The sequence below is a fragment of the Asparagus officinalis genome, chromosome 6 (genome assembly GCF_001876935.1).
Source record: "Asparagus officinalis chromosome 6, Aspof.V1, whole genome shotgun sequence".
NCBI lineage: Eukaryota > Viridiplantae > Streptophyta > Magnoliopsida > Asparagales > Asparagaceae > Asparagus > Asparagus officinalis.
Window position 1 is genome coordinate 8,148,094 of NC_033799.1, and position 18,262 is coordinate 8,166,355.

Genomic DNA, 18,262 nt, shown 5'->3' on the forward strand with positions numbered 1-18,262 from the left:
TGCATACTCTTCAAATCTTGATATTTGTAAAATTATTTCTTAATTCTTTTTCTTTGTGTTGTTTTACCCTCTCCCACTTAACAATTTTTAGGTTCCAAACTGGAAAATACCGCAAACATATTGAAAACTATTAGAAAATTTCGATTTTGTCCTACTTATGAGCCAACATTGTTAAATTGAGGGGTAGAAAAGCCCAATGAGAAATATTTGGGGCTAGTTTTGCAAATTGTAAGATTTGGAGGGACGACTTTTAAACATAGAAGATTTGATGTGTATATATGAAGAAACCCCTTTGACGTATCAATTTTCTGTTTTCTCCCCCCAAATCAAAACCCCAAACCTTGGTTCACTGCCAAGAGCGCTCCGCTTCTTTCTCCGACCGACCGACCACCATCTCCAACTCGCCGCCGTCTCCTCTGCGGAGGAAGTCAACGTCGTTCAAGATTTTTCCTAATTTGTATGTAAATAAGATAAAACCCCAAATGGGGACGAGAGAAGTGTACGAGGAGAAGCTCCGATCTGCTGACTTACACTACGACCCCACGATAAACCCCGGCCTCGGATCCGCTCGCTGCCCTCGATGCCTCTCTCACGTTGATCCCAACACTGTAAATCTCTTATTTTTTTTTCTCTCCTTGGTTTTTATTATTATGTTTGTTTAAAAGATGGAACTAGGAAACTAAAAGTTTGTTTTTTTATTGATTAGAGAAACGGAGAGGGGACGATTACTTCAGTTCTTCATGATTTGTCGGCGGTCGTAAGTTCAAATTGGGCTGAGTTTTATGAATTGGTCAAATATTATTTTTCAATTGCTTAATTCTTTTGTTTTCTGGTAGGCTGGCTCTGGGATTGGTGCTTTGCTCAGCGCTGTACATGGATTTAATACAGGAAAATATTTTTTTTTTGTTGCCTTTTATGTGTGCTTCTATTTTTATAATGTTTGGAATTTGGTTAGAATAATTTTTCAAAACAGACTCATTCGGATTTTTATTTTTCAAAATCGACCGTTTTTTCTTTTATTTATCAAAACCGACCGGATTTTGTGATTAGCAGGTTAATCACTATCCTAAATAGTCGGGGTTGCCAACCCCGACTATTTAGGAGGGTGTTAAACCCTAATTAAAGGCCTTAATTAGGGTTTAACACCCTCCTAAATAGTCGGGGTTGGCAACCCCGACTATTTAGGATAGTGATTAATCTGCTAATCACAAAATCCGGTCGGTTTTGATAAATAAAAGAAAAAACGGTCGATTTTGAAAAATAAAAAACTAAATGGGTTGATTTTGAAAAATTGTTCATTTGGTTATTATCATTATTATTATTATTAAATTTTTTTTGCTGAATTGGGTTTTTTGTTGGATTTGTTGCAGGTATTCCTCTTGTTCAGAAGCATGTGAAAGGACCCAAGTGGGTGCAGATTGCTACAGGGGTAAGAATTTATTGATTTTTTTTTTAAAGCTGCTTCATTTGTTTTCTTTTGTGTTATATGATTTTCTATGGATACATTGTTTTTGTTATGCACAGCAAATGTTTAGTGTTTTATATGTGAAGGTAGTGGTATCTTCATTTCAACATCATATAATTAGTTTGATATACTTTGTGTTGCTTGATTAGAGGATCATACAGTCATATTTTGTTGTTTTCATAGTAGTAGAGAATTAGGGAACTTTAGTATATCTCAAAATTGATGATAGTGGAGGCTTCTTTTCTGAACTTGATATGAAACGTTTGAGCCAGTTATGGAGACTAGCTGAGTTTATATCACTAGACCTATCTGTTGCATAAAATTTCTTGAACAGTTCCCCTGCTCATTTTGAAAAGCTCTTGTGCTTTGACTTTTGATTTTTGACCAATTTTCAGTTTCTTGGAAAACAAAGATATCTATCATGCTTGTTTATTACAGTTCTTTGATTTGGTTGGTTAGCTTGCATGCAATTTTAAATTGAACCACTTATTTTGAAGTCTTCCTTGCGTCACTTGTAATCACAACCCTCACATCTCTCCTTTATGTCTTTATTTTCCTGTTTTTTATGTCTCTTTAATATTGGCTTGGTGTTTTGGGCTTTAAGCTTCTTTCCTTTTGACCTATAGAGGATGCAGAAAACTTAGTTCTTTGACTGTATTTGATCCCTTGGCTCTATCATTTTGTAGTCACCTCGGCTTCACTTATTCTCCCTACAATCTCCTATGTATTCCATAACCACTTAAGCCTGTGTTACTATTTTATGCCTTTAGGCGTGCATATATCAAGAAGACTAGGTTTTTTCTTGTTGCTGCTGCAGTCGATGAACCTCTTTGCAAACAGATATGTAGCTGCAAATGAGTGAACTGCAAGAATCCATTAGTTGACTGGAAATTGGGACCCGTATATTCCATAAAAATCTGATAAATGAAACTCTGAGGTAGATGCCTGAAAAGTTAGTTAGGTCAGAGATGCTTTGGTTGTGTAAAGAACAGGACAGAGAGACCATATGAAGAATATTAGGAAGAGATTTTAAACAAATATTTTGAAAGTGGTCAGAGAGCATGTTGTATGATACTTAGATTAAGATATTTATGTGAAGGATGTTTCCTTTGGCAAGTTAAAAAGAATTGTACTGTTTTCGAATTGTACTGTTTTCCCTATCCCAAAGATACTTTGTGCCAGGAGTTCAGACCATACTTGTAATTTAGATTTGATGCTCTTTTTGATGTATTCTACATTGTCTAGAACCAATTATAATCAATCTCTCTTCTTCATCAGTTCATGTTCAACAATTTGACTGTGTTTTATTGTCTGTGTTAAGTTCGTGTACAACCACTTTATGTGTTTGCTTATCCTTTATGTGTTTGTGTATAACCTAAAGAGTGTACATGAAGTTGACATTATACTCTAAAACATTTTCCTCTGGGGGACTTTAAGCCACGTGAAAAAGCCTTCAGCTTTTAAGTTGGTTAAAAAAGCCTAAGATCAATAAACATATTCTATATCTATAAATGATCAGGTTTGAATCCGGAATCTCTTGAAATCTGGTGCTATGGTTACCACACCAAAAAGCATTCACCCGAAAGTTTAAGTTGTCAGATTCTCTATCAAGCTAAAATAAAATTTAACATAGTTATTCATTTTCGTAAAATTGCGAGCATGGTACTGATGCTCTACTGTTTTCATATGTGGACTCTAAGTCACAATGATAATCATATTATTCAATTGGATCATTTGGCCATGTATGGTATTGAGTGCAATTCTGGAAGAATTGGATTTGATATGATCATTTCTGCAGCTGAGAAACCAATAACCTATCCCATATGAGTAAAGATTGTGATTAGCAGAAGAAAGTAGTGAAGGTTGGCATTATAAAATTGTTTTTTGTTGATATCATGAGTGCTTAGCTGGACCGTTTTTGTATCATCTTTATCTTCTCTCGTGAGATTTTCCCCAAGTTTGTACTTTATACTATTGATTGTCATTTTAAGCTCCTGCTATAAGCTTTGATTTGTCCATGCAAATGCTTTAATGACATAGATGCTCCTTTTTTGTATCATGTATGTTCTAATGAACCATTATATTTTATCTTGTAATTAATAAGTGCCATTATGATGTAATGATTTATCATATCTTAACTATATACCAGGTTCCCCTACTACTATTATTTTCTGGAGTTGGTGCTGCAGTTGGAGGTAAAATTGTCTATTTTATAACTTTTCCTTCTGTTTTTCCTACCAATAGATGTTTGAGATTAACTTGGATGTCATATTTGGACTTCAGCATATGCAGTCCCAAAGTTTGCGCAGCTTACAGTGTCATCCTACTATGCTGCCTACAGTGCATCTCATTATGCAATATCACAGGCTACTCATCGAATAGAAGGGGTCCATGCTTCTGAAGGACTTCATGATAAGTCCAGATGATGCAATTCCAAGTTGTCTTCAAACCAATAGGACTACTTAGAGTTTGTGAAATAAAGTTTTTGCTGTATAGGATATTATAAATTTTGTATGCATGAGTTTTTTTACTTCATGCTTTTGGGTGTAATGAAAGACAGTATGATGCAAAATACTACAGGAATTGATGTTCTGAAAAAAGGAATATCAGACTTTTCCTCTTCCCGTGTCGGTTCTTGCTCAGCATGTGCCACTCCTTTTTTGAGTAGGCTTTTTCATGGAAGTGCCTAAATTTAGATTTGTGATGTTAGATGTTTCAATATGATAAAAATTTGTGTAATCTCATTATGAATGCAAATGTGAGAAGGCAAATGGGGGAATTTATGCCTGCAAAACGTTCTGAAATGTGGTTTGGATCTAAGTTCAAACTATATTTATGCATTTTATCCCATTTTAATCAGATAAATCTGAAAGAATCTCGTGTTGCTATAAGACGAGAAATCTTTCATCCGTGCCAGTTGCATCCTTTACTTTTTACAAGATTGTTATGGTTTCTAGCGTTCGAGTTGCTAGCATTTGCAACATAAGTTCAGATGTATGAACAAAAAACAAGACAACTTAAAATGTTGCTTTTCATACTAAACTGGTATTCGACTGAGAAGAAAATTTTCAAAGTTCAGATGTATGAACAAAAAACAAGACAACTTAAAATGTTGCTTTTCATACTAAACTGGTATTCGACGTATTTTCTATGTACTCTTTTCTTTTGCAAAAGACACAGTTCAACTTTCACAGCATATAACTATGTTCAAGCCAGACATTCAAAATTTTAAAACCAAAAAATATCAGCACTTTTATACACTAACTAAATCAACACAAAGTTATTTATCAAAGAAAGTTTAAAGGAAATGAGTTGAATAAACTCCAAATCAATATGCAGTTCATGAAAAGAAAACAAAATGGGGCATAAACAAAATACTTCATTCCATTATGTGATCTACCAAAAAGTTGATTCCATCAGAAAGATATACACCATCCATCCATGACTTCACTATCCAGTCCTCAGTCAACATTATACAGAGAAAACACACGCCCATCTCATGCATATATATCATTAAATCCAAAGGTGTAGGAATAATTCAAAGCAACTTCGATTTTTATTGAGCTGCAGCAACCAAAGCACAGCGAGCAGTAGTGAAAGTTGAGATGAGTGACCCGAGCTGTAGCTTATCGTTGCATGCAAAGCTCAACCTGTACCTGAAACAAAAACCAAGTATTGAAAGTTTTTGGATTATGACATACAAGTGATGCTCCTCCTTCAGCAAAATATTGTTAGAAACAGAAACAAGCACGGGTTGATAGAAGTAGCAGTAGCCTTGCACATTAATAGGATACAGTGGTTCACCATTTTCCCAACTCAACCTTTTCTAACAGAAACGTAGAATGCATGCGATAAATCCTAGATGCTATAGCATTCAGAACTACTACATTTTTACATTCAACTCACAGGATGTCAGCTATTGCCTTATTTTATTTTATTTTTACATAATGTAGTCTTTTGATAAAAATGATGAAAGGATTTAATGGCAAATGCCGCTTAAGTTCAAGGTGACAGTTGAGGAACTGAAACAGATCTTTTCATCTGCATGACACTTGCTCTCTATCAGAAACAACTACTGAAAGAGACAACTCAGACAAGGGCCAGAGATAAATTAAGTCACTGATTTAGACAAGCTGAATTAATAAGACTAGGCTATGTTTCATCAGATTGTTTATGTAATATTATTTGTTTCATCAAAAATTGTACGGGATAGTGCAAAATGGGGTTCCACAAGATGTGTATCAGCATATTCAGGAAGGCCACGAATTTGTAATGTGTCTGTAACCTAATTACTAAATTTGAAGTAAGCTGAAGAGAGAAATCAAGGTAAACATGGCACTTAATCTCAAAGTTCAATGACCAGCAAGAGAGAAAAACTTTTGATGAGTTTGAGTACAGCATGTGAGGAAGACTTACTCGATATCAGCCAAATCATTAATTAGCTTTACTCGGACAGCTGATGGCATTTTAATCTTGAAAACAAACCTGAAATGACATATGGTGCAGTAAGATTCAAGAAGCAGCAACTAATAACACAATCTCAGAGTGTAGATGAGTAGGCTTTCACCCTTTCACTTACATAGTGACCTCCCTCACAATATCCACCAAAGCTAACCCTTTCTTCATTTTGGTATCAGATATATCTACCACAACTTAAGAATAAACAAAGCAATTCTCATAATAAGGAGTCAATTAAATTGTTCAGTATTAAAATCCATGAAAGAAATATTAGTAAGAAGTAGGAACTGTAGGATACACTTAAAACTATCTGTGAAAGATTCGTTAAGAAGCCAGAAGGCTATTTGCTCAATGTCCTTTGGCATTGGGTTTCCAGTGCAAAGGTAGACAGCTTCTTCTGTTATATGCTGAGAAGCCATATGCGTTGACTGGATCATGATATTTAGAACAAGTTAGGCCATAAGCATAAAGAATGAGATGACGATGAAATTTTTTTTTAGAAGATAACAGAACTATGGATGCATGTTTCAAATTCTTTCTATTGGGACTTGAAAACAATCATATAAGCATCACATCAACTTTTTGACACAAAAATGCAATTGTCTCAATCAGAATGCAGGTAACCTGCAATATGTTAAGAGCCTTTCTCATGTCACCATTGCTCAGCCGTACTAGGGCTGTTAAGCCACTCTCTGATACATCCAACCTACAAGAAGAAAATCAGAGATAAATATTCATAAAAATCTAGTACGCATAGTCTTAAAACATATTTAATCATGCGGACAGCAGTACACAGGCTTCACCCAAACTTTATCAACCAATGCAGGCTGAGCCAAGGATAGCATGTCAGTAATTAAAAATAATACAATCATATATTAGCTACTGCTTTCAATTTTAGACTCGGTCAAGAAAACAATAAGATGTTATGGATGCACATTCTAAAATTGTATTTCCACAGAAAGAGAACGAAATATTATTGAATACCATATAGAAATAATCAGCACTTCTATAGGCTATAGCCATACAACATTAGATATTTCCCTTTCAACACAACCTTCATTTCAACATTAAAAAGATATTTAGCAATTTGGCTATGAAGCACGAGTACAACAAAAGATACCTGTTACAGGCATATCCTAAAATTTCTAAAGTAGTTCAGCAGATGTTAGAAAATCTAAAACCTAATGCATGGAGGTCCAGTATTCAAACCGAGGCATTATATGATAGTTGAAATTGTAAAGAGAATCATTAACTTCTTTGTGTCCCCCCCCCCCCCCCCCCCTCCCCCCCCCCCCCCCCCTTTTTTTTTTGGGGGTGGGGTGGGGGTTATATTTGCATACAACAACCTCACCCCAATCCACCGCCATCATAACACCCAGCACGCTCTGACTCTCAACATTATTTTTTTGTCTACGTATGTAACCCCTTATTCCCACTATTCTTCACACTGGCCTCTACTGCTACTCCAAAACTGGGAGAGGTTGTGTAAACATGACCGCAACCAAAAAAATGATGGAAATATCCCCACCATCAAAGGTTGTTGGGTGAAAAAGAAAGATAAGAAAAGAAAAGAAACAAAAAGAATAATAATGATTTGAAAGAACTAAGACAATTGGAAATGTGGATTGAGAAAAAATGTTAAGGAATGAATTAAGTGAGGACATGGTATAAACCATTCAATTGATGTAGTGTTACATGTTTAGTATATACCTTCTAAAAAACAAAATTAAATTGGAACTTCAATTTTTTTTAGCCACATGCATTTGCATTCACTACAGAATCTAGTCAGTCAACGCTAATCCTCTTTTCCCTCATCTTATGACCAGGACTAGCATGACTTCAAGAATGAAAACAACTCCCTTTCTCTCACTGGAAGAACTACCAAAACCATCTGCATATATTATATATATACTATATATATATATATATATATATATATATATATATATATAATGAGAGAGGAGAGAGAGAGAGAGAGAGAGAGAGAGATTAATGGGTATCCTACTTTATTCACATGGTGGGGATTGTGCCACATCATTGTCAAGGAGGAAATCCCCTCCTTGACAAGGATACCTATTAATCTCATATAGAGATTAATGGTATCCTTGTCAAGGAGAGGATTTTCCTCCTGACACCTATGTGGCACAATCCTCAGTATGTGAAATCTCTCTCCTACTTTATTCACATGGTGGGGATTGTGCACATCACTGTCAGAGGAAAATCCCGCTCCTTGACAAGGATACCGATTAATCTCATTAATATATATATATATATATATATATATATATATATATATAGATATATAATATATATATATATATATATATATATAAAAGATTGTAATTCCATCATAATCTAATTGCTTCATAGAGATTGTGATCCTATTACATCAACAAGTAGAAGCCCCAATTCTGAAAATAAACTTACAGATGACAATACTAACATATACAATCAAAATCAGAAAGGAAATTATACCCTTCAGCCTTTATAACATATTGAAGCCGTTCCCTAATGTTGGAAGCATCAAGAGGAGCAAAACGAAATCGAGTGCATCTTGACTGCAAAGCTGGAATAATTTTGTTGACATGGTTGCATATAAGTGCAAACCTAGTGCTCTTTGTGTATTTCTCAATCACTGCATTAGACAAATAAGAATAAAGACAGTTGGCATATATGGACAAACTGTAAAGTGAGACAAAGGAGGACAAAACACAGACCTCTACGCAGAGCAAATTGTGCGTCCTTGGTCATTGCATCTGCCTCATCGAGCAAAACCAACTTCACAGCAACCGGTGCACTGCAAGAAGTATATACAAGTAAGTAGACTTTAGAGTTAATAGAGCACACCCACACACCCAGCCATGTGCACAGCCACGCGCAAGAGGTTTCACTCCTTTTGGGTCAATTTTCTTCACTCAGCAAGCTCTTTGGGTCAACAATACTAGTATGAAATCTCAAACAAATATTGGGTTCTTTCGTGCACAAAAAGGATTGGCTTATATGCATGGAGATCTCGTTAACACTAAGCTACTTCTGTCAACCAGTTTAAGTGTTTGCTACTCCAGAGATGGTTCGTTACTCCAGATTTAGCCGATCCTTTCAGGCTAGCTTTCATGAGTACAACTCTCATAGAGTTTTTCCTCAGACTGGCTAAAGACAGCTTTCAAGTGATGAGTACCTCTAGCAAGGGGGCTATGGTACCTCGTACTTCTAATAAGCCGTACCCATACCCCGACGCGTACCCGTATCAGTTCCCAAACTCCTTGGACACTCCTTGCATATATGCATACATTTATCCGGGCATGTGCACAATTATACAGTACATGTTTTACTTTAAAACACTTGTTATACAATTTTTGGACATATATCCTACACTTCATATCAACTTCTTAAAACTCGTTGGACATAGGTCAAGTTCTGAGTTGCGATTTTGAAGGGTCATTCGGATTAAAAACTAGTGATTTTTCAATTTATAATCCACATAATAAAAGAAACATAATAATGTTATAGGAATTTTAGTTCTCATATTTGTTCTCATATGGATTCTTATAACTCGAGAAATTTTTATTTGTTTATGATCCAAGGAGGAAAAGGGATGGAATTAATAACATATATGTATATAAATATTTATATAGCCGTGTCCCCATACCCTACCTTTTACAAATTTACAGTGTTACATACCCGTACCCATACCCATGCAACATAGCTAGGGGGTGACAGTTGAGATTCGGACTGAATCCTACATGATTCACTTGTGTATGCATTATAATTTGTAGGCTCCAACTGAGAATTAACAATGGCTAAACAAAAAACTAGAACTAGAGGGTCTAAATTCAATAAATTATTTAATTAGAAATTCAGATATTCAAATACAATTCAGAAATCCAACCCCAAAAAATCTCGATAATGTTTGGGTTATCAGATAATGAAGCTTAATTGGAACCGTGTACCAAACCAGGAGCGTGTCATGTTTTAACGCTCACTTAAATCCTATGACAAAAGTGGTTTTCCTTCTACTTATGCCTTTGGGTTGCCTTATCAATGTATAGAACTTCAAAATTAAGCAGTTTGAAGTTGGTTTGAGTGGGTTGCCCAGATATGAACTTTGTCCTTTTGACTGTAATCTCGCCTAGAGAATAACTACATTTCAAGAGGAAAAAGCACATGAATTTGACAATACAAAATCGTACCCATGAGAACAAGATTATTGCAGGATCAGCTGCATGTTCAACGGGCAAGGATGAGCACAAAAGCGCAAATCAAGGGAAAACTAATTAGATGGCATTCAATAGCGAAAACCCTAATAAAGTAAATATATTTGGTTAACAACACCAAATACTGCTAGCATTTCCACTACCAATTAAAACCATCCGCAGCTACAAACAATCTTTTTCATCACACATGAAACCCAATTGAGCTCAAAAATCCAAACAAAATAATCACAGAGGTTCAAATCAGCCATTTTACCCAAAGGAAAGGCTACGAGCACTCGCGAAATCCTGAATCTGCTGCCTAACAACACCAATTCCTCGGTCATCCGACGCATTCAGCTCCAAAATCATGTTGTGGTACTGAGATCCGTACAGTTTCCTCGCCATCGCCAAGATCGTCGACGTCTTCCCAGTCCCCGGCGGTCCGTACAAAAGCAAATGCGGCAGCTTGTTTTCGTTTGTCAACCGATCGACTGGAGGAAGAAAAAAAAACAAAAAAAAATCAGAAAAAAATGGGGGGAAATCACGGATTAGTCCGAATTTCGAATCGTTTACTTGTGTCGACGATGTCGCTCTTCTGTTGGTCCGGTTGTGGCGGGAGAGACTCTGGGCGGTACTCTCGACCCAGGGGGCGGACTTGCGGTCGGAGGGGGAGGTTACGGACTTGCCCTTGCTGGGGATCGACGGAGGAGCGGCGTCGATCTCCATCGGCGAGGTTGTTTCCGTCATTTCTGAGGCCGCCTTTTTGCTCTCTCGATTGATTTTGGGGTTTTGGGGTTCAAGGAATTGGCGCCAAAACCCTCGGAGGGAGGGGTTTTTTAGGGTTGCAGCGAGGGTGGGGTTTGGGTGAGCTTACCTGCAGGTAAAACAGGGGTGAATGAGTAGGGGAAGTGACTGCGGTGAAATTACCGCCTCTCGGGTAAATTACCTCGAACTTTTTGGTTTTTCTACTGAGAACGCCTCAAACTTTTTAGGGTACGTTTGGCAGCCATTTTTTAAATCTGGATTAGTACTGAATTTGATCTAAATTTGGGTGTTTTTTTTTTTCGAGCATGAGGATTTGTTTTATAATATTAGGTTTGAGCTCGTGCTCATGAATGGACTCGAACATTTGGTTAGTCAAGTGGTGCGGATACTCGGCTAAGTTGGCTTAGTCCTCTATAGGTAGAGAGTGTGTGTCTTGGTGATGAACTCATCATTGAGTTGATTTGTTCGACAGGGCACAACATCTTGAAGATCTTGGTTGACTTTTACTTTTTGTTAAAATGCGATTATTCGATAGTGTGTTTTGACTTTTGAGCTAGTAAGTAATCCTTGTGGTTTCCCATTATTCACATTATAATTATTAGAGTCTCAAACTTTCTAGAGTTGGGAGTTGATTGTTCTCTTATTATTGATATAGTGCAAAATCTCTCCTTTTTTGTTTGTGGATGTAAGCCCATTTTGCAGCCGAATCATGTTATATTGATTATCTAATTGTGATTGTTTCATGTTGTGTTTTATTCAGTGTTTTGATTATCTTATTCTCACATTAATCTTGAGTTTGATTCTAGTCTTCCAGTCTCTTTATCCCTCCTTTTTTGGATAAAATACTAAACCTCACTGACTATAAGGAGGCACAAGATCCATTGATAAACAAGGCAAAAGAAATATTTTTTTGCAATTCTTCAAAGACACATCTCTCATCCACAGCTAACACCACGTCATCCGCATCGATCATCTAGCGAGTTGGAGGACCTTTTAAAGCAACCACTACACGCACCATTTGAGCAGACCATTTGGGTATTCTTGAAAATTTTAAATTTTGGGTTTTTGTTTGGCAAAAAGAAATTAGATCAGAATTTAATAACCGCATCAGACTAGTATTGCCCTAGTTTTTGGTGGGTTGCCAACTCCACACTTAATTTTCCCACCACCTGTCGAACTCCTCCAATCTTTTTTTTCAACGGAACCTTCTTAAGTTCCTGCATAAAGGTTTTTTTTTTTGAAGACATCACAGAGATAAGGGGTTTCAATGGGAAAATAAATTAAGGATTTCCTGGGTAAACCCCTCAAAGTTCAGGGCGTTTTCGGTGATAAAATAAATAAATTAGGGATTCCCTGGGTAAACCCCTCAAAGTTCAGGAGGGCTTTGTAAAATTTACCCTTCCCCCTATCATATCGCCGCAGGCCCGGAGTCTAACCTGCCCAACTCGACTCCCACCCAAACAGGAGCAATGAAGAAAGGCTGCAGCCAAATCCCAGCAACCGGCGATCTCGCCGTCGCCGGAGCGACGGCAGAAACCAGAGAGAAGCAGAAGCCCCCATTTCGTCCGGCCAAAGACGACACAAAGCCCGTCCTCAGGGACCCAGTTCGTCTCCAAACCCTTCGCTTTTCCCCCCAATCGAAACTAGTCCCATTGTACTCTCCATTTGTTTTCTAATGGGTTATTGTTCTTTTTTGTGTTAGATTCTGAGGTCAGACCCAATTGAGAGTGAACAAGCCGTGCTTCGCCTTCCTCCCTTTCCCAATAAGAAAACCCACTCCTAATCTCGCTGGTAATGACTGCTTCCTCTTTCTGTTGCATGTTTTATTTAAATTTCTTTTTAATTGTTGACATCAAAGTTTTGCTTTAGGGGGTGTTTTGTATATTGTTGTTGTCAATGTAGCAAATGTTGTGTGAAGAAAATGTTGCTTGTAGAATGCGTTGCAAGAAATTAGTCTCAAATTTGTTGTTTTGATATTTGGATTTTTATTGTAGAAAATGAATTTCCAAACCCGAATTCAGTGTTTGTGCCAAAGTTGTAGGATTTCCGTATTTCGTTGCAGGAAATGTATTTCCGTTTTAAATCAAGTGTATATATGTAATTGTAAAATGATATGCATCTGCATTTTATATGACATGGCACAACTTTTTAGTCTTTTCAAGTAAGTAACCGGATCATAATTCTCTTGTAGCTATTGTTGAGGAGGAGAAATATATCCTTTTACCAAAACTTGTTGAAATTGTTTATCAACATGTTTGAGTTGGTGCTTGTAGTCTGATACATATTTCACGTGGTTGAGAATTTCTTTCACTCATCAAATCCGGTGAATCACTACCATTTATTAGTTTTATTGTTAGATCTACATCATAAAACTTGAGATCTAAAAACCATATAGCCATGATTAATTCAAAGAGATTAACAAGGATCAAAAGAGCGGAAGCTTATACCTGAATCCATTGCTTGATCTTGATTTTGGGTTTTGGATCTTCTAACCTTAGGGTTTCCTCTAGGACCGAATTTCTCTCTTAGATGGGGGTGAAGAGAATTAGAGAATGTAACCCTAGGTTAGGAACCATAACCCCTTATTTATAGATGTTGTACTTTTGTAATTTAGCCCCTCAATAAATTACAATTACAACCTGGTATCTGCACATATGACCCCATGATTATATTTAAATACCAAATTAAGCCAACTTATTTGATCACTTTAGTGGGTTATCCTGAAAGATAGCAATACACATTGATTAATCATATGTGCCCACAAATAGATTTATTAGATTAAATCCAACAATTATTGCTATTCTTGTGTCCTATATTGTTTTGTTTCAAACTTGATGTATGAGACCTCGATATCAAGCTTTGTTAGATGCAGCATGACCGTACGGGTAAGTCGCGATAGTTGTTACTTAACAACTACAAAATAGCTGTGGACTTTCTTCTTCATATAGAAACTAGATCTATTTTCCGCAGATCTTTTAGTTGTTGATTATCCTACCGTTCCTTTTTGTTCTTTCAAATTTATTTCTCTCTCTTTACCAAATTGACTCATAGCCCTTAACATTTGCATTTACTTGTAGATTATGGTACTTGTTTTTTAGTGGGGATGTTATCATCTATGATCATTCCATTATGAACTATTTCGGATGAAACTTTAGCTAGTCACCTATTTCTTTTTGGTGGATATTTCATGTTGATGAATACGACTTTAGAACCTTGATTTTTGGAGGGGGAAACTGCATCATAGATTTTAGATTGCACTGCCTTTCTTATACTTTGTGTGGTTTTAACAATTTCTCACGTCTNGGAAAACACGAAAAGGGAAAGAAAATGGAGAAAAAGAGCAGTACAATGATTTTGGTGTTTGGTGAGGATAGAGATATTTTGTTGAGGGTATAAAGTGATTTTTTTTGAAAGGATTTTCTTTATTGAGGCATGGATTCAGTGTTTGGTATGCTGCTATTCTGAACTTGATTTGATTCAGATCTGATCATGGCATTGAATATGATCTTATACATTTATAGTACAATATGGGTACAGTTCTCTGTTCTGTTGGATTTACTTCATTTTGCGCGTGAAGGAAATTAACGGATCTTGTTCTCTTCCCCTTCTTTGAGCTGTAGCTGCTTATAAGTTTGTCATCAGTTTTGATACAAGTGAAATATATATGTAGCTCCAAGTGATTTTGATTTTGGTTTCAGAACTAGCATCTTCTTGGGTTGGAAGTGGATTCAAGAGCACAAATAATTGAAAAGATCTGATGATATGTTGTTGATCAGATTTGTTTTCAGTCTGCTCTATATCCAAAGAGGTACATTCAAGGATCTCCTTCTTTTTATCTGCTGAGATGATACATTTTTGTATTTTGGATATTCTCAAAGATGAGCCGCTAAACTAAAATATTCCATTGCACTTGTGTTCAGTACTATTTAAAGTACCGTAATTTGGTTTCACGTCTCTTGACCTATACCAAGTTACCCTGGAGTATGATCCATGGAGGCTCGGGCCTCCTTTTAACTTTTTATTGGCCTGCACGAGGAGAGGCCTCGGGTCGCAGTTGGTGATGACACGGGTGTGCTCGAGGGTGAAGGAGTCAGGGAGGGTGGGCGTCACAATGGAGAGTATAGAGGACTAATTGATGTTGAATTTTGTATAATGTAGGATCAATAAGGAAGAAACATGATGCTTTAACAACTTGGAGGAGTAAATGCAATTGATTCCAGAAGAAGGAAATTTCAAAAAAAAAAAAAAACATTAAAAATTTTACGTTATGAAAAGCAACTATTTAATTCAATCTTAAGAAAATCATCTCAACGACAATAGATCACATAACTTTTATACTAGTTGTTTTTTAACTCAACGCTGATTTTGTATTGAAATACACATATTTCACACTAAAAATGTAGATACATATTCATTAAAAATGAAATTTATTTCATGATGTAAATCCTTTTGTTCTTGTTGTTAGTTCAATGTACATGATTTGTTTTACCCTAGATTTTTAGATCATGATAAAAGTGAAGTTTATCGTCCAAGGCTTTGCTCGCAACGATACGCTAAACACGGAAGAGTGCTAAAATGAATTGTAATGAATGTTGCGTATATGAGCCTGTAATGATCTTAGGCTGCGTTTGGGAACTAAGATTTGGATTTAGAAGCTTGATTTAAAATCAAGGGATTTCAAATCTAGGATTTGAAATCCATGATTTGATAAAATCATTTGTTTGGATGTCATTACTAAATGCTAGGATTTGAAATAAAAGATTTAAAATCTAATGTTTGGATGTATTTTATTATTCATGAATTTGGATTTGAAGTGATTCAAAATCAAAATGTGATCTCTTCAGTAGCAATTATAAATACACATGCAAACATCTTATCTTTCATGAACCAATATAAGAGAATACAAAAATAATAATGATGTCAAAATATTCATTATTATGACATTTTTTCATGGTTTCATCCAAAATATTAGATCGACCTTCGATCTCCAAAGAACAAAAATATTACTCCAATAACTAGTCATGATAAAAAGGCTGAAGACACAAAAGAGTTTCGCAAAAGATCCTCATAAGAAACTCTAGGCTACACAATAAGCCTTCATTTAAAATACAACATGCTATAGATAGCTGATAATCATGATTTGCTACAACAAGTCAAATTACCACAACATAAACTATTAAAAGAAACCATATCTAGAATCCTCTATTTATCCTTCAAGTCTTCTCCTCCTTTCTCTCCAATGTGTCCAACTTCATATCTCGAAGAATTTATTGAGTCCTACATTACACAATTTAGCATCAATTAGTCCATGACACAAAAAATCAAACATTAAAGTTGAATCATGAAGACCATCAACCTTTAAAAAAAGAAAAAGAAAACAAGTACATGATTGCATACTTTCTGTATTCTGATGGAGGCACTAGTTTTCACAACAAGGAGACCATGACAATTGTTGATGTTAGATTATCAAGGACAGAATTTAGGAAGAAGGTGACAAAACCAACCTGAGAAATTAAATATATGCACCTGTTAGAACATCATGTGGCAGAAAGTTGTAAGTCAATTAAATAAAAATGATCTACGCGGTGCATGAATATTATTTATGTTTTCATCTTACTCAAAAGCATAAATTAGTGAAGATTTATTGTGTTTTGTGGAAATGAATGATGTTGTTTACTGCTGGGGGTAAGCCTATATTTTCAATACTATATTCCCAACATATCATTATCACCACCATTGCTTATCAAAGGGGTTTTGGCAACCAGGTTCAAAGGTCTATGGAAGAATTAACAAAGTTGACATCAATCGTCTACATCAACACCGAATTGGTGGCCTAGGATCTTGATTTGGATATTGATTTCTCTGATTAAGAATAAACTGGAAACAGGGATATTTATATTCGCCACTGATCAAGACACAAATATGCTATGACGGTCCATAATAGTAATCTGTTTGCTTGCTAAAATATGATACTGAACTCAAAAAAGGAAATACTAAACAGAAGGATAGCTAATAATCTATCATCATTTCCTTTAAATTGCAAACAGTTTATCTTTCTAATGAGCTATCTGTAATTGTGGTGTTGACAAATGTACACTAGAAATTTATGAAATCTTTGACCCAATCATGCAACAAAGCACCTACATTTAATGATTTATATTTTACACAAACATAGATCCCATGTGATGCATGCGGGTGTCTGTTCGTTAACACTAGTTTTGTCGCGTGAACTTAAGGGTTCATATTTTAGGTCCACTGTACCACTCTCTCCCCACTTTGAGAAGTAATCCTGGAATGAGAGTAATGAACAGATTGAGCATAGATAATGAATTTCAGAAAACTTGAGCAAGAATGTCAAAAAGGACAGTCACATAAAAAGGTTATCAGTGCTACAAAGATGTCCATATAAATGTTTACATAAAAGCATAACTAATTTGATTTGTGACACCTTGAAATCAGAACATACAGTAAGTTCTTCTAGTACAAGGTGATGTGTCTTGAACTTGTGAACTTCTCTTTAAACGCTTACTAACTATCCTTGTGTTCCTCTTTGTGTTTGTGTAGTGCCATAGCACTAAAGAAAAACAAATAGGGACACAGGAACATGAGGAGAGTTAATAAGCATTTATCAATGTTCCTCATCTTCCTCATTTATACAATAACCTTCTTTAACCGAAATATTGCAAATATCAGTGCTTGTAAAACACTTGGTCGTGGTTGGCATGTCTGGCTGTGGATGAGAAGATTTTTCTTTTATTTTTTCAGGCAGTAAAGTAATTGGTTTTAGTAGTGTGTATTTGTAACCATCAACAAGAATGCTTCTCCTCCAGCTTTGGTTTTTATCAGAGGAAGAACATTGAATATAAAAACAAGTCATGCTTCCACCTCTACTTAGTCTCGCAGTCATTTGGCATATGTCATAACCTCCCTAGAGCTTCAAATTACAATCAATCCAAAATTTTGTTTCACTAAAAACGAAGAGTGAACAGAAACTAAGAGAAATGAAACAAGAAAAATGTTGGGAAAATGAGAAGATAACCAATAAGCCAAAATCTTATAGAATTATTAAAAACAGACCGCACATATCATTAAATTTTCATACTTTGAATCCAAATATCAATTATTTATTAGCACCTTCGTATCTTAAGTAATAACAAAACATACAAGACCTTCAAATAATTGAACAAACATACTGCACAGAACTTTTTGTTTGACAGTGCTAGATCCAATAGTTCCTAAATCACAGTTTGATAAGGGATTCCAAGAATTATGATCAGCTAGACTGCAACCTAGATTTGGTACACCGTAACAAGTTGCACACAAAAGAAATAGAAGAAAAAGTTTAGAAACCAAAGTAATATCTTTCAAACATTCTATCTTA

At 35.8% G+C, this 18,262-nt stretch overlaps 3 protein-coding genes and 1 long non-coding RNA gene across 5 annotated transcripts; 2 read left to right on the plus strand and 2 right to left on the minus strand.

The window, feature by feature from the left end:
• On the plus strand, positions 310-4,089 carry LOC109845562. Of its 2 annotated transcripts, none has more exons than XM_020414827.1 (6): positions 310-608; positions 707-757; positions 837-950; positions 1,303-1,429; positions 3,615-3,660; positions 3,749-4,089. In XM_020414827.1, exons 1-6 carry the CDS (start codon positions 483-485, stop codon positions 3,864-3,866), a joined length of 582 nt encoding a protein of 193 aa, XP_020270416.1. In that variant the 5' UTR covers positions 310-482; the 3' UTR covers positions 3,867-4,089. The 2 variants fall into 2 exon arrangements, with proteins under 2 accessions (XP_020270416.1, XP_020270417.1); XM_020414828.1 differs by having other exon boundaries at positions 837-888; positions 1,371-1,429.
• LOC109845383 (replication factor C subunit 3) lies at positions 4,832-10,984 on the minus strand. Its single transcript, XM_020414637.1, is given in 10 exon segments — positions 4,832-5,121; positions 5,882-5,950; positions 6,045-6,108; positions 6,222-6,351; positions 6,548-6,629; positions 8,399-8,558; positions 8,641-8,720; positions 10,391-10,607; positions 10,690-10,752; positions 10,755-10,984. Coding segments are annotated over 10 exon segments (1,074 nt in total). The 5' UTR covers positions 10,864-10,984; the 3' UTR covers positions 4,832-5,021.
• On the plus strand, positions 12,249-14,831 carry LOC109846483. Its single transcript, XM_020415731.1, has 3 exons — positions 12,249-12,485; positions 12,584-12,672; positions 14,580-14,831. The coding sequence occupies exons 1-2, from the start codon at positions 12,351-12,353 to the stop codon at positions 12,662-12,664; spliced, it is 216 nt and encodes a 71-aa protein (XP_020271320.1). The 5' UTR covers positions 12,249-12,350; the 3' UTR covers positions 12,665-12,672; positions 14,580-14,831.
• Positions 15,873-18,262, minus strand: LOC109844176. The gene is made up of 2 exons (XR_002247890.1): positions 16,279-18,262; positions 15,873-16,158 (listed from the first exon to the last, which is right to left on the minus strand). It is a non-coding gene; the product is annotated as an uncharacterized LOC109844176 (long non-coding RNA).

What these genes read in the sequence shown, in the direction of transcription:
- LOC109845562 (XM_020414827.1), top strand. Translation starts at nt 483, where the DNA reads ATGGGGACGAGAGAAGTGTACGAGGAGAAGCTCCGATCTGCTGACTTA. An exon ending in TTTATAATGTTTGGAATTTG is followed by an intron (nt 951 to 1,302) that starts GTTAGAATAATT and finishes ATTGTTCATTTG; the next exon opens with GTTATTATCATTATTATTAT. An exon ending in GGGTGCAGATTGCTACAGGG is followed by an intron (nt 1,430 to 3,614) that starts GTAAGAATTTAT and finishes ACTATATACCAG; the next exon opens with GTTCCCCTACTACTATTATT.
- LOC109846483 (XM_020415731.1), top strand. Translation starts at nt 12,351, where the DNA reads ATGAAGAAAGGCTGCAGCCAAATCCCAGCAACCGGCGATCTCGCCGTC. An exon ending in AGCCCGTCCTCAGGGACCCA is followed by an intron (nt 12,486 to 12,583) that starts GTTCGTCTCCAA and finishes TTTTTGTGTTAG; the next exon opens with ATTCTGAGGTCAGACCCAAT.